This window comes from Pipistrellus kuhlii, unplaced genomic scaffold (genome assembly GCF_014108245.1).
Source record: "Pipistrellus kuhlii isolate mPipKuh1 unplaced genomic scaffold, mPipKuh1.p scaffold_m20_p_25, whole genome shotgun sequence".
In the NCBI taxonomy this organism is placed as follows: Eukaryota; Metazoa; Chordata; class Mammalia; order Chiroptera; family Vespertilionidae; genus Pipistrellus; species Pipistrellus kuhlii.
Genome location: NW_023425524.1, coordinates 833,305 through 854,636, shown reverse-complemented (window position 1 = coordinate 854,636; position 21,332 = coordinate 833,305). Strand labels below are relative to the sequence as shown.

General features: G+C 52.7%; 1 protein-coding gene across 2 annotated transcripts in view; it reads right to left on the bottom strand.

Annotated features, from left to right (window-relative positions):
• Positions 1-220: 220 nt before the first annotated feature.
• MTR (5-methyltetrahydrofolate-homocysteine methyltransferase) overlaps positions 221-21,332 on the bottom strand; it is a 37,399-nt gene continuing 16,287 nt past the window's right edge. For both annotated transcript variants that reach the window (XM_036453408.2, XM_045587066.1), the window contains exons 16-33: positions 18,627-18,806; positions 17,365-17,481; positions 16,935-17,075; positions 16,102-16,191; positions 14,928-15,080; positions 14,198-14,305; positions 13,421-13,521; positions 10,810-10,877; positions 10,137-10,257; positions 8,758-8,839; positions 7,793-7,891; positions 7,211-7,286; positions 5,893-6,048; positions 5,135-5,331; positions 2,452-2,652; positions 1,550-1,742; positions 1,310-1,422; positions 221-848 (exon numbers count right to left, since the gene is read on the bottom strand). In XM_036453408.2, coding sequence (XP_036309301.1) covers positions 762-848; positions 1,310-1,422; positions 1,550-1,742; positions 2,452-2,652; positions 5,135-5,331; positions 5,893-6,048; positions 7,211-7,286; positions 7,793-7,891; positions 8,758-8,839; positions 10,137-10,257; positions 10,810-10,877; positions 13,421-13,521; positions 14,198-14,305; positions 14,928-15,080; positions 16,102-16,191; positions 16,935-17,075; positions 17,365-17,481; positions 18,627-18,806 — 2,283 coding nt within the window. In that variant the 3' untranslated portion in view covers positions 221-761. The remainder of the gene's footprint in view (positions 849-1,309; positions 1,423-1,549; positions 1,743-2,451; positions 2,653-5,134; positions 5,332-5,892; positions 6,049-7,210; positions 7,287-7,792; positions 7,892-8,757; positions 8,840-10,136; positions 10,258-10,809; positions 10,878-13,420; positions 13,522-14,197; positions 14,306-14,927; positions 15,081-16,101; positions 16,192-16,934; positions 17,076-17,364; positions 17,482-18,626; positions 18,807-21,332) is intronic.

The following is a 21,332-nucleotide window of genomic DNA, read 5'->3' as shown; positions in this document are numbered from 1 at the left end:
ATGATGTGGACGTTATGCTTCATATTGTCCCAGGGTTTCCTTAAACTATCCTTGTGTGATATTCTTCATTTCTGACTTGTTCTCATTCATGTAGTTTCCACTACACACAGCTTCTGGAAAACAACTGAGAGAGATGTGAACTGCCCTAACAGCCCTCTCTCTTCCCACCTTTGTTTACCCTTAGGGCCAAGAAACATGGATTCGAGAGCGGACAGAATGCTTAGAGAGCATGGCTGTATTTGACCACACGAATGCCAACAGCTGGCGTCTTCCCGACAAGCCAGCCGTTACTGAGTGCCTTTGCCGGAGGCATCTCTGCCATCCTTTAAGCCTCCGGAAGAAGGAAGAGCAGTTCTCCTTTCTTCCCCGTCAGAGTCCACGGTGGCAGCCCCGCCTCTCACCGTGCCATTTTGCCGTGGGTAAAGCGCTCTGATCGGCGGAGTCGGAGAGGAAAAAACAATACCACGTGTCCACCGAGGTCCCGGGTAGAAATGAAAGCAGCAGGCTGACTCCCATCTCCAGCTCATCCCCCAGCGCACGCCCCCGGCTGCTGCGGTCCGAGGGTCACACACAGCAGCGTGCTCCCAGGAAACGGGCAGTCCCAGCTCCGCTAGGTTTCACCCGACGACGACGACGACGGGACACAAAGCCGCGCTGGTGTGGCCCATGCGTGTGGGCTTGCGTGCTGCTGCTTCCTTAAGGGACTCTGGGCTCTAATCTCTTGAGGGTCGTCAAGTACAGAAAAGGTGAGACACAGCAAGTCAGTCCGTGTCATATCCCAAAATGGGCCCAAGCCATTTCTCGACCTCGGCCACAGACATGCTCTTCCTCAGAGCGTAATCCTCAACCTGCGAAGATACGAAGCAGCTCATTAGACCAAAATAATATGGCTTTTTGAACAGAGGTTCCCACAGGATCTGCCCGGAAACATTAAGTACCTTCCGTTTCACGTCTTATGAGCAGAGTTTATTGGAGAGGAAGAGCTGTCTATTCACTAAGTTGTCTAAGCTATGGGCAGGAAACAACATGCAGTAAACATTTAAATCTTAGAAGCTGGCTGGGGGCTGAGCGTGTGCATGCATGTATGTGTGCGCACACACACACACACACGTGAGTGTGCATGCGTGAGTGTGGACTGCATGTACATGAGAGGGTCAGAATCAGGACCTTAACTGAGGTAAATGTCTTTGTCCTTTCCTTCCCATTTTGTTCTCATTTATATGTGAAATACAATAGATTCTATAGTTCCACTTAAAATAAGACAGGGATCCACCCCGGGAAGCCACATATCCTGCAGCAGCAAGCTTACCTGATCCTTGGAAATCTTCCCCACAGCAAAGTATTTGGACTTCTGGTGGGAGAAGTAGAGGCCGGACACGGCGGAAGCAGGCGCCATCGCTAACGACTCCGTTAACCGGATGCCTGCAGAGAGCGACACAGGAGACACGCTCGCACACTCGGTGTCCGGCACCGGCCTGGCAGCTGGGCGGCTTGAGGACAGAAGGGCAGCCGCTGAGTAGAAGCAGGCACAGCGCTTCCTGGCACGTACCTGTGCACCGCTCAATGTCGGCCAGTTCCCACATGGTGAGCTTCTCGGTGTGGTCGGGCTGGCTGGGGTAGCCGGGGGCCGGCCGGATGCCCCCGTAGCGCAGTCTCCGCAGGTCGGCGACGTCCAGCTGCTCGCTGCCGCAGTAGGCCCACAGCTCTCTGCGCACCCTCTCGTGGAGCTCCTCTGCAAAGGCCTGGCCCGGAACAAGGGGAGAGGGGTCAGGCAGAGGCCAGAGCCTGGGCATCAGTGTGCCTGCCCCCCTCCATCAACGCCAGGCAGGCGGCGCCCTTGCCTGGACCAGCCAGGGGGCACAAGCCGGATTCTCGACCCCTTTGTAGTGTCCTTAGTTGCTCTGCTGGCTCAGTTTTGGCCTCCAATTAGGCACTGAAGTCCCATAGTTAATGATCCAAGGATTCTAAGCCCTTTAATGTCAACATTTCCCTGCAGGCCCGTCTGCAGTGCACTGTGGCCAGAAGGGAAAGCTGGGGCCATTCCAGCTGCTCAGTGCTCACTGCTGGCCTCAGGAAAGGGGGAGGGCCTCCCCAGAGCTCAGCTCGCTCACTGCATGTAGACAGAGGACCCCAGAGGACACCCCAGGGTTAGAACTGGAGCTCTGAAACGCGTCCGTTTAAATTTCTCAGGCTCCTCAGGAAGTCATGTCACAGCAGGAAACGGAGACATGAGAACTAAGACAGTCAAGTCGAGGTTTTCGGGGCGACTCCAGCTGCAGCACCATGGAAGGGTCCCGCTGCCCAGAAGGTGACGTGGGAGAACAGCTAAAGGACACAGGGCTGAAAGCTGCGTGCAGTTCAAGCCAGGCCACCTGGTGCCCGGGATGCCCGCTCCCGGGCGCTGTCTCGGGCCCCCGCCCCGCCTCTGTCCTCGGGGCGCGGCTGCCCTACCTCGGCCAGCCGGTCCCCCAGCGCCTTGACCATGATGCTGCTGTAGTCATCGCCCTGCTCCTCGTAGGCGTGGCTCAGCTCCTCCACCCCGAAGCAGGCGACGGCGAACAGGCCCAGGTGGTCCCGCAGGCCCGAGTGCAGTGGCGCAATGAAGTCCGAGAGGCAGAGGTACGGGTCCGTGCTGGCTGAGTCCTTCTCCGCCTGGAACCCAAGGGGAGGGGAGGAGAGGCATGAGCAGGGACGTGGCACTACACAGCGGACAGCAAGACAGGTGAATGATACCAGTTTGAACAGGGAGGGGTGTGTATTTTGTACACTTAACCCCACAGCACTTAGAAGAGAACAGAATATTTCCAAACAGATTTGTTGAATGAACAAGTGAAATGAGATTTTTAAACTATCACATGGCATACGAAGTTAAGAAACCAGTTAAGCCGAAACCGGTTTGGCTCAGTGGATAGAGCATTGGCCTGTGGCCTGAAAGGTCCCAGGTTCGATTCCGGTCAGGGGCATGTACCTTGGATGTGGCCACATCCCCAGTGGGAGGTGTGCAGGAGGCAGCTGATCAATGTTTCTCTGCCATCGATGTTCCTGACTCTCTCTCCCTCTCCTTTCCTCCCTATAAGAAATCAATAAAATATATTTAAAAAAAAAAAAAAAAAAAAAAAAAAGGAAAGAAACCAGTTAACCTGCTCGTTTACAAACTAACCGCAAGTTTACCGAGGCCACAGGCTCTGTGCTAGGAACTGGAACCTCAACATCAAAATAAAAACTTCCCCTGAAGCGTTTTCTATTAACAATCAACACGGAACCCACATGTAAGCCTCGGCTTCCGCACCAGCAGCACAGGCATGGCTGCCCACGTTGGCTCAGGAGCAGCTGAGGGGGCCCTGGACCAGCTGAAACCAGCACTCAGCAGGACCCGCTGCTTCCCTTACTTCAAATCAAACTGGGGCCCTCTCCCCAGGCCATGCCTCTCCCATCTTCCATTTTCAGCTGATGACGGACTCTTCCCTGCCATTAAGCTGACAAATAAGACCTTGAATGTATTTCACCAGCAACAATTTTGCTGAGACCATGAACACCTAATAACGAACACTGACTGAGTGACGCTTTCGCTATGCCAGGCACTGCTCCTGAGGCTTCAGGTGAATAAACTAACCTCATCCTCTCAGCCACCTGGTGAAGGAAGGGATGCTGTCAGCTCTGCTTCCCGACAAGAAGCCCGAGGTGGACAAGCCTGAGCCACTAGCTCAGGTCAGAGAGCGGCGGCCTGGGGGGTACGCTCCTGACCCCCACACTGGGGGTGGCAGTGGGGCTGGTCAGTCAGTTGATGAGGGGTCGACCCAGCAGCCAAGGAGCGATGTGCTCACTGGTTCTGGCAACAAGCACAGCCTCCCTGTCCGTGGGCGAGACAGCGCAGGACACGAGATGCCAGGAGCCAGGGCAGCTCCGCAGGGAGGAGCTGCTCACCAGCTGAACTGCCATCCGCTGCTCTGTGCTCGCGATGCCAGGGGAGGCAGAGCTTCCTGCCCAAGGGGCAAAGGGCACGGAGCCCGTGCACGCCGGAGGGGATGGCAGCGGAGCCGCTCAGCACAGACCCCGAGCAGGACCCGCTGCGGCCTGGACCGCTCCATCCGTTCAAACACCCATCTGCGTGGGTAACAAGGGCACACCGAGTCATCACACACTGGACACAGAGGGTTCGGGGCTGAAAGCAGATCAGAGGACACGGGACCTGCAGGGTGCGACACGGGGCCAGGCAGTTTGTGACCTTCGTGACCCGGGGCAAGGAACGCGCCAGTCCCCCAGACCAGCCCCCGTCTCTATCCGGGGCGTCTGGCCCGAGTGCCATGGTCACGTGGCCGCCCACGTCCCTCGTCATGTGCTGTTTAATGTCCTCAGCGAAGAATCTCTACAGATGTTGTTGGAGTAAAACTCCCTGTCACTGTGAGTTATACTGTGGTTAGGATTAAAAGCAACACTATCACTTCTGAACGACTGAAATGGTAGCAAAACTGTGCAACACTGATTTACTGCAGCCCTTTGTTAATAGCTCCGCTGAGGTCTGGTTCCAATTCTTGATTAGGACAACGGTGTTTTTTTTTTTTATAGCAGCTGAAGGGACGTGCGTATCGTATCTGCATTGTGCAAGGTGGGGACGTGTGAGGGCGGCCGCGGGGCACTGGGCCTGCTCTCGTGACGCCGACAGAAGCCGGGGCTGTGACGAACTGCCAGGGGGTGAGGACAGGCTGTGGACTGGCACAACGTCCACCACCTTCCTGTCCTCTGCAGAACACACGCAAACTGCCCCCAAACGAGGCCTGCGTGGAAACTAAACAAGACGGCCCCTCAAGAGCCCTCTGAGCCCCTGGTTCACATCCAGCCCAGGTTGGTCCCGCCCGTCTCCCCGAAAGAGAAGCCACCAGCCCACTTTAATAACACGCATGTTCACAGCTGACGTGTGACCACCCAGGCAGGGGCGGGGCTTCTCCTCCACCGCCTGAGACAGCTGACCCGCCCTCTTCTCCCCTTGTCCTCAGAGGCCTCTGGCCAGGCCTGTGACTGGTCATCTGGGGGGAGGAGGGTCAGGCTGCCATTTACCCAAAGCTCAGACTTAATTATTTACGTGTTTTGCTGACACCGCAGAGCAGCCAGCCTGTGGCAGCCCCCGCTCCCGTACCTGCTGCCGCAGTCCGTAGAAGGTGGCGATGGGCTGGGCGGCCCGGGGCTCCGAGCCCGCGGGGTACACGTGGATGTCGTCCTGCACGCTCTGCGCAGGCCAGAAGCCCACCACGCCCCGGGCCCGCAGCTTCTTCTCCGCGATCAGGGCGCTCAGCATGTTCTGGGCATCGCCGTAGAGCCTTCTGGCCTCTTCGCCTGGGAGGAGAGCATCGTAGGGACTCAGTCCAAGATGCGAATGCCATCAGGGCCTCCCTTACAGCCGCCAGCCTCTCCTGTCGCGCTTTCTCACACCTCCTTCCCCTCAAACACTTTCTCAGTGTTTGTCATCAGCGCAACTCAGGGTGAGGCAGTGTCCGTTTGTGGTTCCTGCCAAATGCAGCTCCCAGTCTGTCTCCCCAGCTCACACCGCTTCCATTTTTCTACTTGGTGAAGGCAAGTCGCCAAACCTGTGGTCCCCCAAACCTGTCTGCCCCACAGAGTGACACGAAGCAGGCAAATCCTCCTGTCGCCGAAGCTCTCGTGCACATACGACACCACTGGCCCTCAGGGACCTCCGGGATGTGGGACCTTCTCAAGTGGGACCCCTTTCTTCCGCGCTCCCTCCCGTCCCCAGGCCCAGCCTCAGCCATTCCCTCTTAACCTTCGAGAGTCAGTCCACACACCACCTCCTCCGGGAAGCCTGCCCTGCCTCCCCGGCTGGGGCCCGCCTCGCCGGCTCGCGTCGAAGGAGGAGGGAAGAGGGAGCACCGCACGCACCTACGGTCTTGTCGTCAAATATCTTGGGGAAGCCGCGGTTCGGGTACTTGCCCCGGAGCTGCCACACGTCAAAGAAAGGCTTCCAGTCGATGTAGCCCACCAGCGCCTGCAGGTCATAGTCCTCGAAGACACGCGTGCCGAGGAACGTGGGCGCCGCTGCGGGAGGGGAGCACCGACGTCAGCGGGAACGCGGGCCCGGCTGGGCCCCGCTCTGCCGGCTCCCGCGCCCCGCCTCGCCTCTCTGCGATCCCCGCAGTCCTTTCACCAAGAGGGGCCCTCCCACTGCCATGGGGAGGGAGTCCCTCTGCAGCGAGTCTTTCATAAGACCATTCGCCCGCCCTAGCCGGCTTGGCTCAGTGGACAGAGCGTTGGTCTGTGGACTGAAGGGTCCCAGGTTCGATTCCCAGTCAAGGGCACAAGCCTGGGTTGAGGGCTCGATCCCCCAGTAGGGGACATGCTGGAGGTAGCCGATCAATGATTATCATCATTGATTTTTCTCTCTCTCTTCTCTCTGAAATCAATAAAGAAATATTTTTTTAAAAAAAATTCTCCCATGTAACCAACTAAATCACCCTTGGAATCTTCCCTCAACCCTCCCACCCCCACTCCATCCAAGAAAACACGACTTAGGTTAATCTCCCACGTGTACAAATAAGGACTATACTGAGCTAGAGGTCGCTGTGGAAAGATACGAATATAAAGTTTAAAGACATGAAACGGCTAATCTCTATCACCTACGGCTACAGACACACACAGTCACAGTCTAGGGGGAGGCATGGAGCTGAGGCATCAAATTCAGGATCGTGCAGGGGAGGGGGGACCCCAGGGGACGCCTGCTACATGGGACCGTCTTGTTCTTTAAATGGGCAGTAGGCTACTTCTTAAGTGGCAGTGGGTATATGAGAACATGCCAAGATGAGTCTAAAATGCATCACCCGTGAGATCACTGAAGACTTCCGAGAGGGCTTCCCTCCCCAGCACCGGAAGGCGCTGGGCTTAGCAGACAGCAGAGACTGAGTCCTCCCCTCCCCTCTCTCCTCCTCCTCACCATGACCCCGCACCCAGGTCCTCAGACGGAAGTGGGCAGAGCCCAGCACATCCACTGCAGAGCCGCGCCCGGGACCCGGAGCGGCTGCGGTGCCTGCTTCTCTGCACGTGGAACTGCTTGCTTTTCTTTCCCATCGTCACTGTCCCTCATCATCATCACTAGACACGATCAGGAACCTCCGGCTGCCCGGCTGGCTCTGTAGCCACGTCCATGCAAGCAGCCCTCCAGCCCCGTTACCACCACGGCCCCCTCTGTTCAACATAGACCGACCTGGGGGCGGCTCCGCCAGCCAGTCGATATGGAAGCTGTGCTTTCTAGCTTGGCTCAAGGGTAAGTATCTTCTCTCCTAGGAAAGGAAAAGAATTTATTTGTCAGACTCTGGGGTTTTAGCTGCGGCCACAGAAGGATGTCCAAGGAAGCTCGTCGGCGGGGAGGGGATGTCAGTGCTGGGAGCCGGGGAGATGCCAGTGCTCCCGTCCCGTCCCGGGTCCTCCCGCTGTTTGCTCAGGATCCAGGGTCTGTGGCGTGTGCCCAGCACCGTTTCAGTTCCCGTCCCCCTGCTGGCTCTGAGCTCATGTTTTATTCATCCCCGTAACTCGGGTCTGAGCACAGCACCTCATTCCTACTGCAATACGTACTGCTCAATACGTGTGTGGAGGAGGGAGGAAAATTAATTTTCATAGGACCACAAATTATTGGAAACTCAGACCCAGAACTCTGATCTCAACTGGGAAACAGGACTTCTCTAGAATGTTCCCAAACCTTCCCCCTTCTCAAAATAGTCAAGTCACAGTGAAAACTGTAGGACTGTTTTAGCACCCAAACCAACTGCCCCCTGGTTTGGTCACTCACCTTCAGAGACTCATAGTGGTCCTGTCTAATATCCTCATACTCTTCCGTGATCTCCTCAAAGTACTCATCTTTCAGGTTCTCGTCTAAGAGCTGGGAACACTGAAAACGCAAGATCCAGGTCAGTCAAAGGCACAGAGCAGCACAAGCAGTTAAAACGGGCAACACTGGCTGGTTCTGACGACACCTCCATCAGGAAGCCTTCCTGGGTTGGCACCCTTTCCTCTCCCTTCACCAACTGTGCTAATTCCTGCCTAGCTGTGCAGTGAAGGGTTAACTCAGCAGGCCTGGAAGGTTCCGCTCTTGCACAAAAATGGGGAAGGGTCAGCTGGCCTGTTCCAGGTTAAATGTTTTTTAAAAATATATTTTTTAAAATTAATTTTTAGAGGAAGGGAGGAGAGAGAACGTGAAATGTTGATATGAGAAGGAAACGTCAATCAGCTGCCTCCTGCACACCCTCCACCAGGAACTGAGCTCGCAACACGGGCATGTGTCCTGACTGGGAATCGAACCAGCAACCTGCCAGTGCCCAGATGCCACCCAACCAGCCAAACCACAATGGCCAGGGCCTGACTAAATGTTTTTTGAACTAGAAACAGGGCATTTAGAAAAATTCCACATTCCTTTCGCTCTGGCATGGCATTCAGAGAGTGTACACTGTGTCTGTAAATAATTCTGCGTGGCTGGGTTCTCTCTCCCTGGGGTGGTGTGTCCAGGTCAAGGGTGTCCTGGTCCCACCATTCCTGTCACTCAGCCAGCCCTCCCGCTGCAAGTGCAGGATGGGGACTGCGAAAGCCCAGGGCACCGCATGGTCACCGCCCCTTGCCAGCAACGCACACAACGGCAGTGACACCCTCAGAAGCCATGAGCTCTTTCACATCTTTAGTGGAACTGGACAGACATCAACAGGTGTTGGGTGACAGCCCTGACGCTCAGCGCTCTCAGTCCTCTCCTCGCGACACACTCACCACCACCACGCTCTTGGACGCGTCCAGCACGTGGACCACGGGCGCGCTGTACCTGGGTGCGATTTTCACCGCCGTGTGGGTTCTGGAGAGAGAGGGGGCAGGAGAAAAACACGCCCACTGGTGCTGACTCCCCGCCCCACTCATGTTCAGAACCATTGTGTTTCCATAGTGCTTTCCACTGTAAAATGTCAAATTTCCCTGGTGAAACAGAATGACTTGCTCCCCACCCTAAGATGGGAAAAGGGGTGTGAGTGTGTGTGAATGTGTGTGTGTGTGTGTGTGTGTGTGTGTCTGTTGTTCCAGGCTGTAAGTCTGTCCTCAAGCCCCTGCCAGCAGGTCCAGGACAAGTCTGGGACCTCACACTGGTAGCAACCTGTCTGAAGGAAGTTGAGTGTCTTCCTCCGAGTAAACTGGGGTACAGCCAGGAGCCCCAAGAACCAGACACGAGGCAGGAGCACTCTCTGCGGCTGCGCCGTCCCTGGGAGTCACAGCCAGGCCCTGCCCACCCTCACTGTGGCCTTGCAGGAAGGAATCTCAGGCCCTAAGTCAACGCAACGCAAATAACACAGAGACGCAGAAGCAACAAAAACATTTCGTGACCGTGGCTCAGCCCCAAGTCCCTTCTGCCAAACTTGGAAATGTTAGTACTGAGGGGAAACACCCTTGAGTCCTTATGACTGCCCAGTTAACTGCAGTGCAAAGCGCACTGCCCTGAGGGCTGGATGTCTGAGCAACGGCCCAGACTGCACGTCTGCTGGTCCAACCAACACATAACACAGCGAAGGGCGAGGCTGGCCGCGCTGCCTCTGAATGCTTTTTAAAACACCTCTTTCATCTGCTGGCTCATCTGGTAAAAGACAGGAAAGAATGGATGACCTGGAAATGTCCCAGTCTGCACCAGCAGCAATGCGGCTTCCTCTTCTTGAACTTGAGTGTGGTGTCCGACCATAAAAAGTGGTCCTTGTATTGAAACCAGCATCACATTAACGTAACTTGCAATGCATTTCACTATCTCTGCTCACTTAGTTGTTCATTCTATCTCACATCTGCGGCTTTAAAAGGTATTTCATCCTGACAATAACCTTAAGTTCTGCTACCATTCTCTTTACTAGGACGGTACATACGCACAGCACAATCACTAGTGACCCGAGACCAGGCTCCCTGAAACCCAGTCCCAGCGTCAGTCACATCCCTGCCTCTGGTCCTGGATAGTAAGTCCCTCTTTTCCGAGGGAAGGCCGAAAAGCGCACGTGCTTACACATGAGGAGGCTGTATACAAACAAGCACAGAGAAAAGCAACCCCGGTCTTAACTGTCCCCGGACACTGTCCCCTGAGGACGGGAAGTGAATGAAGCGCGGAGCTCCTGAGCGGGACTTACCGCGAGGTGGTGGCCCCTCCAATCAGCAATGGGATCTTTATAGCTAATCTCTCCATCTCCTTGGCAACGAATATCATTTCATCCAGGGAAGGAGTGATGAGTCCTGACAGGCCAATTATATCTGTTATTTTAAAAAGGGAAGAAAGGACAAATTAGAAGGAGGATGACAGAAAAGGAGGAAAAGGAGGAAGACTTATCTAAAACACTTTGGTAATAAAGACTATTAGACGTAATCTCAATTCCCAATTTCTAATTCTAAGACATCTTTTCTAACTGGGGGCTTCCCTTTATTGTTTGCTTTTGGTAGTAAATACGGTTTGTCGCTTTAAGTTGCAATAATGTACTTGCCACGGTGTTGGTGAGCCGGGCACTAGAATACACTGTTCGTTATGAAGTCCCAGACTGGAACATGTGTGAAGAAACATAAACATGCACATAGAGCAAGTCTAACCCCCCATTCTCCTCTATGAGGCTCTCATTGCTCTCTTCAGGGCTACACAGGGTTTCCGTCCCCTGGTCACCTCTCACCCCATTGTACGTGGCACTAAGAGTGGCCCCCATGGAGGAGCCAGCACGTCACTGTCTGAATGTCCCCTAACCCCTCCTCTTGCAGGTCAAACTAGTCCCTGAGAGACAGACACGAAAGGAGATGCCCCGTGTGGTCGCACTGTACCTGCTTTGTGGTCAAGAGCCGCCTTCAGTATCTTATCACAGGGGGTCATGACTCCCAAGTCAATGACTCTGACGTGCAGAATCGGGGCGTGAGAAAGTGCGAGAGAACGTGTTAGAGACAAGGCTGGAACGAACACTGTCACTTAGCCATCAAATACTGCGCTGATGTACACTGGAGTCACTGAATACCATCACCCACAAGTTCAACTACCAATTAAATAATAAATATATAATAATTAAAGCAGGCAGAGCAGGATCATAACCATAAAAAGAAAAAAAAAGAAAAAGGATAAAAGAAAAAAAAATCAACAAAAGACAGAAAAATCAATTCTATAAAAGCTCTATATAACTTAGTCATAGGTTTGTGTTTGTCCCCAAGCAGAACATTACTCGCTGAATTAATGATTCCCAAGTAGCTATTCTTTTTTATCTCGATAAGCGCTTGCTGCTTCTCATTCTGAAAGGCTTTTTCACTATTAGGTTAACGACATCACAGGTTCTACTGCACCATCCCCAGGAAAATGTGTTTGCTGTCTAGACAGCGCTATCTATCGCCTTTAGTCCTCTTCACGTGTTCCCCCACCAAGAAAAAACTGTAGGCATCTCATGAGATTCACTGCTTTGGCTCAGTGGATAGAGCGTCGACGTGCTGAATCAAGGGTCCCAGGTTCGATTCCAGTCAAGGGCATGTACCTTGGTTGCGGGCACATCCCCAGTAGGGGGTGTGCAGGAGGCAGCTGATGGATGTTTCTCTCTCATCAAGGTTTCTAACTCTTCCTCTCTGTAAAAGAAATCAATAAAATATATTTTTTTAAAAAGGTGCATTAGGACTTGGTGCCGGATGGCTAGCTAGACTCCCTCACTAGCTGGGTGATTCACCCAGACGCCCAGCCTAGGCCACGGATGCTCAGACGTGACTACACGAGGCACGTCTCCAGGGCACGTGTCCACTAGCCGACACTACAAAATCACAGGCACCAATGCCAGGAGCTCGTTGTATGAGGCAGGAGACCCAAAGGGGTGCTTGGCCTGACAGAAAAGTTTGCACGTTCACCGTTCTTGTAAAAGAAACGAAGTTGCACCGGCAGATGTTTCTCCGGGTTAGACGTGCTAGCAGAGAGGGCTCAGTGCAGGAGAGCCAGGAGCTGGGAGCACTGGAGGGAAGCCAGGGCCTCACAAGCAGCGCTCACCACTGCTGGGCATGGAGGAACGCCACCGCCCGCCCTGGCCCTTAACACACCTCCACTGCAGGAACAACATTCCCGGCGACTTATTCACCTTTCAAGGCAAAACGTGACCAACACAGGACAAGGAGAGCTCAAGAATGCTCCAGGCAGTTTACCTACAAGCCACCTTTCCAACAGTTCTTGTCCCGTTATCACGGGTGAGTATGTGTCTGGCCACTTAGCCTGATAAAACAGTCAACTCCCTGAATGGAGTCAAGGCAGCAGGATCACTCTGGTGCCTCAAGTATATGCCGGGCACATAGCAGACGACCAGCCTTCCTGAACGCTCCGTGGCTGCATCGAACCAGCCTGAGCACAGAGAGAGGGGCACGCTGAGGGGACACGGGGCCTTTGGGGTTAACTGTCCCGACAGCAGAGGAAGCCCTAGGCGCAGAGCTGCCGCGGCAGCCAGTTTCTCTCTGACTCAGGAGGGCTGCTGGCTGGACGTGGACCAGAGAAGGCATTAGTTCGTTGCATTAGGCTTCTGATTATAAAGAACATGTTGAAAAGTTCTGATTATAAAAAACATGCACTCACTGAAGGTCGTCGGCTCTCACAAGGAAAGAGCTTTGCGCTGCACAGTTAGTCACTGAGAGGCAAGGTGTCAGAAAGGGACTTTACTTGTATACACTCCCAGCTCTAGATCCATCCTTACCCAGAAGCCTGCCTGGTCCTGTCCAGGCAAAGGGAGGGAATTGTACAGTCAAAACCTTCCAATAAAACCCCGCTGAGCCGGTCTTCTCAGGCCTCAGCTCTGAAGTGGGGCAATTCGCTGCGAGGGAGCGGGAAATACGCCTTATGCCTCTGGCCATGGGGGGAGCCCTGTGTTCTGGTTACGAGCCTCTGTGGCCCCAGGTTAATTCTCAGGACCCTCCTGGATAGTTCCTACTTTCCTTTTGTTCTTATTGAACATACAACAGGGTAGATCCGTGGTGGGCAAACCGTGGCTCTGTGACTAACGCGTTTGTCAACCTCTATCATATACTACCCTTTACCTCTCTGCACACAATGTGCCACAACTGTCTGATCCTCACAGCTTCCAACTACCCGGCAACATTTAGTCTAGTCCAGTGGTTGGTAAACTCATTGGTCAACAAAGTGGTTTGCCGACCACTGGGTTAGATCATTACTAACGTATCATTTGAAAAGGTGTGTTCAATGTAGAAAATTTGAAGACACAGCAAAAAGACAGTAAAATAGCTTCTAGCATCCACTGCCAGACCCTCCCTCCCACCCACTAAAAGAATTACCATGTGGATGCTTTTATTTCTAAACTGGGGGGCCCGATGCACGGCTTCATCCGGAAGGTCCGTCCGTCCGGTCTTATGAGCATATTTTACTTTTATTATTATAGATGAGAGAGCGGTTGAAGGCAGTGGCACTTACCTAAAATTATTGCAGCCGAGCACAACTCCAACTATATTCTTGCCGATGTCGTGCACGTCGCCTTTCACGGTGGCCAGTACGATGGTGCCTTGGTAAGGATCCTGGAGAACAAGACAAGCAACTAAGCACGGCTGTGGTCATTTTAGAGCAGATCGCCCAGTTCTCTGGCGCCTGACCAATGCTGGCATTTTTTTAAAAATATATATTTTATTGATTTTTCACAGAGAGGAAGGGAGAGGGATAGAGAGCTAGAAACATCGATGAGAGAGAATCATCGACCAGCTGCCTCTGCACTGCACATCCCCTACTGGGGATGTGCCTGCCACCAATGTACATGCCCTTGACCGGAATCGAACCCAGGACCTTTTGGTCCCCAGACCTACGCTCTGTCCACTGAGCCAAACCGGTTTCGGCCAGTGCCGGCATTTTTAAATCCTCACCCGAGGGCATGCTCAGAGAGCTGAGGGGGGAGGAGTGAGAGGGAGTGAGAGAGAGAGAGAGAAACATCTATGTGAGAAACAACGATTGGGTGCTCTCTGTATGCTTCCCAACTGGGTACCAAACCTGCAACTCATGTACGTGCCCTTGACCAGAAATCAAACCGGCGACCCTTTGGTGCATGGGATGCTCTAACCACTCAGCGGCCTGTCCAGCGCAGAGACCATTTCCCTGCTTCACCTCAATGACGAGCACAGCCCAGCCCCCTATCTCTACTCCGCTCCAGGAAGTCTTTGAGGAGTTCCTCGCAGGGACCAAAGGCTGGGACAAATCACTCGCCTCTTCTTCGACTGAGCCGGACAGCACCTGAGCTTCCTTTCTCTCCTTCTCCATGAAGGGAATAAGGTGGCCGACAGCCTTCTTCATGACCCGAGCCGACTTGATAACCTGGGGAGAACACGCAGAGTCAGGCATCTTTATGGAACCACCTACACGGCCGCTCTTGGCTACGTGTGAGATGTTACATGAATTAAGGGTGCGTGCTTTGACCTCAGCTCGGCCACACCGGAGCCCTTATAGGCCCCAAACCCAGACAGCTGAACAACTAGGTGTTTACTGATGTGGTTAGTAGCTGCTGAGAGTTCTGGTTTTACTCCAAACATATTTAATTACGCCGCTATTTAGAATGGTAATAACTTTTTCAAAATATGCAGCTTAAAATGGTTTAGTCAAATAAATTGTGACTATTATTAACTTTACATTTATCGTAGGTTTTATTTTAATGAGGGGGGGAGGTAGATGGTTATTAGGGGTAGGAAGTGGTACAGAAGTTCACACATGCAGATGAGAAGCTAATTATTTGCAGTTGACCTCTAACCTCCACGCCACCCTAACGATTCATTTTTGGTGACGTCACCCCTAAATACATTTAGAGAAACCAATGACCAGATCTCCATGCCCCTGAGCTGTTGTCAAAAATGAAAACCTGAGGAACAGATGGGAACACATTCATTAAAAGACAGAGACTTTTCCTTTCAACGGTGAAAACGTTCCCCCATCTTTTGCCAACCTGAGGCAGAAACATCTTTCCGGCTCCGAAAAGATCACCAACCACTTTCATGCCGTTCATCAAAGGCCCCTCGATTATATGCAGGGCCCGGGGGTATTTGTCCTGGTTTAGCCTGGCTTCCTCGGTATCCTCAATAATATATTTTTCGATGCCCTGCAAAAAAAAACAGTGACTTAAATATAAACGGCCAACAACAAATTATTTGAATCATGGAAATGCGTGGAGTACAGGTTTTGCAAATCTGGCACCTATCACCAACTCAGGGGATGCATTAAGCCTCAGCTTCCTAAGTCACAGTATCACGTGGTACTTGCCTCGCATGGTCACACCAAGGATTAAACGAGATGCCTACACAGAGTGATGATTAACGACTTTTTTGACACTAAGTACTCAGGAAAGTGAGCTATGAGTGAGAGGAGGAGCGTGCATAAGTGAAGTTCAAATTAATAATAAAATACTTTACATCTTGGGTACTGTTTACTGTCGTGGCTTAACAGATTACACATCAATAAATAGTTCCCATGAAATCCGCGCTTCTCTCTGCAAAGTTAGGGGCTGGGCGGGAAGGACCAGGGGCAGGACCTGTGGGCAAAGCTCAGAGCCAGGGAGCCTCTGCTGACCTTGACCTGTCCAGCCTACAGGGACCGAGCCCCATCCTCCAGCTCCGCCAGCTCAGAGATCCCTGACTTTGGCTTGCTAGTTCCACAACCTGAAACATGTGAATCTGAAGTTCAAAGTTAAATTCTAGAGTCCCCCAAAAATAGAACTCTGAAATTCTCCAGACTCACAATGAGGACACTAAAGCTGAGAGACGGAGAGTCTTGCCTGATGGTACAATTACCAGCCAAAGAGCCAGGACTGCTTTCTGATGGAATGCCAGCAGCTCGGTCTGGGGGAGCGTCTCTCGGGGGTGTTGGTGCTGCTATCTGGGGCTGAATAATTCTCCGTCCTGCGGGCCTGCGCACTGAGGACGCTCAGCAGCATCCCTGGCCGCTGGATCCAGCAGCACCTCCCACCCCAGTGGTGACACCCAAAAATGTCTCTGGACACTGCCAAGTGGGGTGGGGGGTGGGAAGTCTCCTTGGCTGTAGCCGCACCCCTAGGACACCTCAGGCGGGGAGGAGGGGCCTCGGCCCCGGAGCCCCCCCTCCTCGCGCAGCGCCCTCCGGCTCACCTTGACGAGGGCGTGCTCCAGGCGCTCCTCCACGGAGCCGCTCCTCCACTCGTCGGTCTGCACGGCCTTCCTCCCTCCTGTGCCGTGAGTCTTAACGGAAACGAGGACAGAGATGGGTACAACGGGTCCTTCCTGAACTATTTATTTGGCGGCAAAAAACTATGTCTGAGCCTTCTTTTATGCTAAACAGACTACCAAGCAAAATTCTAGGACTGTAAATGTCCTAGAATTGCATTACTTTAGTATGAGAAAAGTTAATTTCACATTTTATTTATTTATTTATTTATAAATATATTTTATTGAGTTTTTACAGAGAGGAAGAGAGAGGGATAGAAAGCTAGAAACATCGATGACAGACAAACATCCATCAGCTGCCTCCTGCACATCCCCTACTGGGGATGTGCCCGCAACCAAGGTACATGCCCTTGACCGGATCAAACCTGGGACCCTTCAGTCCGCAGGCCGACGCTCTATCCACTGAGCCACACTGGTTCCGGCTCATTTCACATTTTGAACTAAACGGAAACAGACATCAGGATACTGAACAGTATCCTGCGTGTGGCCTATTTCTCTCCCCTCGCCCCACCTCAGCGCCTCCTCTGGAGCGCCCTCTACAGATCTCCCATGATCCAAAGCCGTGACTGGATCCACTGGATCCTCGCCCCTACTGCAGGAGGAGGACCTCCTAACCACGCCTGCGCCATCCATCCAGACGGGAGAGTGTCGTCCCCCCCCCCCGTCCCCCCCTGTCCGTTCCGGCCCCCCCCCCCCGTCCGTTCCGTGTCCCCCCCCCCCCCGTCCCCCGTCAGAACGCGCGTGCGCGCTCCTCCTACCTGGGCGTAGCGCAGGAGCTTCTCGGTGGCCTCGGGGTCCTTGTTCCAGATGAGGTCCTCGCAGAGCTGGAGGAGGTCCTTGTGGATGTCGTCATACACGGGGAGGTTCCCTGCATTCACGATCGCCATGTCCATGCCGCACTGGGGGCAGCACAGAGATCGGTGAGGCTTTCCGGGGGCGCCCTCCGTCGGGTGGGCGAGCTTTCTGGGTAAAGGGCCGGACGGGAGATGCTTCGGGCCGTGGTCTCTGCCGCCAGGGCTCAGCCCTGCAGCCGTGGGCACGGAAGCACACAGACCACGGAGCGCCTGCTGCTTCGCTCCACTCGGACTCGACTCAGAAACGGGCAGCCGGCTCGGAGGGCCTGCGGGTCTGCAGACCCCTGGCCTGGGTAAGGCTGGCGGCGGCGGCGGAAGCGGGCGCCTTGCCTACCTTGATGGCGTGGTAAAGGAAAACCCCGTGCATGGCTTCGCGGATGGCTTCCATTCCTCGGAAGGAGAAGGACAGGTTGGAAAGACCGCCGCTGATTTTGGCTCCAGGTAACGTTTGCTGGCAAAAAGAAAAAAAAAAAGAAGAAAAAAAAAGTGAAAAGATTCCCTCATTTTGCCAAAGACATCAATGACATCCCTGAATCTTTACATAAAAAATGTGGAGAGTAAAAAAGGCACATCGAGTTCAAGGTTGCCTTCACATCTTATAACAAGGCCAGGCGTCTATGGGGAGCTGCTGGCTGAAGCACAGACCAGCTCAAGCACTTAGGGAGACAGCTTCCACTGACGGCTATGACCAACCCTCCCGCTTCCCACATACACTGCAGAGACACACATGCACGTGTGCCCAAGACACACACAGGGATGTTACACTGCACGAGCGCCACGTCCCCCAACCCGAACAGACCAAGTGTCTGTCAGCAGCAAAATAGTTGATTATGGAACAGTTACACCACAGAATATTATACGTTAACTAGAGGCCCGATGCACAAAGATTCATGCAAGAATGGGCTTTCCTTCCCCTGGCTGCCAGCACTGCCTTTGCTCTGGCGAAAGCTGCCTTTCCCGGCTGGGGTGGTGTGGAATGCCCAGCACCGCTTTGCACCTGCATATGCAAACCAATCCACCTTTGTTGGGTTAATTTGCATACTCACTACTGATAGGTTGGTGGGCGTTGTGAAGGTACGGTCAATCAACATGTTTCTCTTTGATCAGTGTAGTTACAAATAAACCAAGTACAGAACTATAACTACAGAAGTGAATCTTTAAAAGTAAGTTGGGGAGGAAAAAGGTGTAAGAATCTTAAATTCTATTTCTATTAAGCTCAGAAACAGGATAGCTCTTTAGACAGTGGATTCTCATTATTTGTGGTGATTATGGTCTACCAGTCACCACAAACACTGAATCAGGAAACACTGAAAAACCTTGCTTGTTCTACTCAGGATCTGAATGAGAGCTACTATAATGCCTTAGAATTCATTTTATATACCCTATTTTTTAAATATATTCTGCAATATGTGTTACAGTTCAAAATAACATAAAAGAAAAACAATAAAGGGCCCTAAATTTCAGAAAACCAATTTACTACCTAAGAGCAAGAATGCCGACATTCCCAGCCAATAAATGCAAATTCATGACGTTCAAACGACTCACTGGAGCCGCCTGGGCAATGTCCTGTGCATAAGAGAAGCCACCCAGACTCACTTTAATGGCTTTGGTCGCATTGATAAAATTAACAGCGTACAGGCTGTGTTCCTCCATCCCGGTCCCGATGGTGAGGATGTTGGGGTCAAATATGATGTCATTTGGGTTAAAGCCCAGTTTTCCCACGAGGAGGTGGTAGGCCCGGGTGCACACTTGGATTTTCGCGTCTGTTTCTGTCGCCTGGAAAAAGGAGCGAAAGGTTGTAATTGAAACGGAAAGTGCCAAGCAGCCTCGAAACAGCCCTCAAACGACCTCTGAGGAGGATCTGCCTGTCTGCTGTGACTCCCGTGAGACAACGGACACCCTGGCCAGGCGTCTGGGGACGGAGAGAAGCTCGTGTTCCACATGTCCCGGCCATAAACCGCCAGTTCCGAGGGAAAGCTGGGTAAGTCTGCTTCTTACGCACAAAGAATTTAAAATAGACTCCATCTGATAAGGAAAGCCCAGGAATAGGAACACTCAGCCATGTCATCTTAGCCAGGAGCGGTGACCTCCCTGTAGCCACTACACAATGTCAGACTTTGGGGGAGTTCAGAGAGGGCCGGAGGAGGAGATGTGAGAATCAACTCCCAGGCTCAACTGCCTTCAGCAAAGTCAAAACAAAGGGAAAACTAAGAACTATGTCTCCAGTTTCCTAGGACTGTTTATAGTACTCTGGTACATACCCTAGGACAGTGGTCGGCAAACTCATTAGTCCACAGAGCGGTAAACCGTGGCTGGAGAGCCGCAGTTTGCCGACCACTGCCCTAGGACATCCCAACATGTTCAACTGTTAAACAGTATCAGTTTATCTAAATCCAATAAAAAGGCTGATTATGAAATAAAAATCTACAAAAACCACTGCTGAAGGAAAATATATTTGAAAGGAGACATAACCCAGACACAACAACAAAACAATCCAAAATACCTGGGATCTTGAGCTTTCCTATTTAAGAAAAACTATAAACTTTATTGATTAGTAATTGGAAAGACATACAGTTCCTGAGTTACAAATCTGAATAGTGGCAAGACACCAATTCTTTAGTATTTTATAGGTTAGGATTAATTAAATTGTAATCAATATCCCAATGGGCTTTTATTTCTCCATAAACCAGAAAATGGTTTTGCTTTGGTCTTTATAACTTTCAAAACCACGATTCTAGAATGAGCATAAACGTCTAAAATCAGAGGCATGACGGGCAAGTTAGCATGTTTCCCTACCTTTTTACTTGTGGTCGCATTCCATCTACGTGGGAAAGCTAGTTTTCAGACCCGATGCAGCGCCAGCCGGGCTGACAAAACACGGGATAACCCAGGGCGTGGAAAACTGCCTCAGCCTCCTCTGGGACACTCGACCTTGAGCCACGGTAAACAGGACAACAGCTACCCCAGCTGGTGGCTATGAGGACGCAGTGAGATCAACTGCTGGTGGGTTTCGTTCAACCAGAGTTATGGAGACTCACTTCCAAGGCGTTAGAATTACTGAAGCCCAGTCTCCATACCAAAAGGAGCCGGGGTGTGCGTGTTTTTAAAAGCACAGGCACCGTTCCCTGGGGTTCCCTGGGGGAGTTTCTGCTTTACACTCAGGTAAGCAGGCAGCTCCTCTTAGGGAGCACTTGGCATTCCACTCTCCTTCAGCGCGACCTCGCTTCCTACGGTGCCGAGGAGGCACCAGCCAGACGACCCGCTCCCTGCCGCCTGCCATCTGTGCTCTCACTCTGCCTGCCGCCTCCCTGCCTTCCCTCCAGACTGCAAGCAATCTGTCTCCTCTCCATGCGTACACAACCCTCGACTCACAAGGGCAGGGACCTAGCAAATGCCCCCTTTGTCTATCAGATCAGTCCCATCAGCTTACACATGTCTACACACACACACACACACACACACACACCCTCTCAACCTCATGTCCCTTCTGGTATCCACCCTATTTCCTCTTCGCCTTATACAATAGCAAAACTTCTGAGAAAAGCCTACTGGCTCCAATTCTCCCATCCTCCCCTGAACCCCCTCCCATCAGATTTTCATCTCCTTGGAAACAGAACAGCAAGAGCTCCACTCCCCCCTTGCTAAGCCCAGTGGTAAATTCTCGGTCTCATCCACTAGATCTGCCCACGGCTCTTTAAAATAGCTCCGGAACCCTTCTGGAAGCTTGTTCTTCGCGGAGGAGCCAAGCGAAGCCTCCCTTCTGGTCCCCCTCCTGCCACCCAGGCTGCTCCTCCCAACCCCCACGACGGGCCTCCTCCTCTCTCTGGCCTCGGAGCGACTTCCTCCCGGGTCCCACCCGGGGCCTCTCCGCTGCAGCCGATGAGCTCATCGCCGCGGTCTAAGCACCATCTGCTCACAGGTAATTCCCCGGGAAGGGAACCCTGTCTTCACGCCAGAGTTTGCCCAGGAAACTCAGAAACACCTGCTCAGAAACAGCCTAACCCACCTGCCCTGCTTCTCCGCCTTCCTCCTGGCAGCTGCCCTGGGAAGATCCCTGAAATTACCCGACTCCTCCTCCTCCTCTCACAGCCACAGCCCAAGGCAAATCCCACCGGCTCTACCTTACAAATACAGGTGAGCAGAGCAAATGCCAGAATTGGAAAATAGAAGGATAAATTTAAAAATAGGCAAAAACCTATTATCTGCATAATATGCGCGTCAAAGAGATAACACCATTCAAGGGGACTGCCTACAGAGGGCTGGCTGAGCGCTCAACATCAAGGATGGCTCATCGCCAGAGAC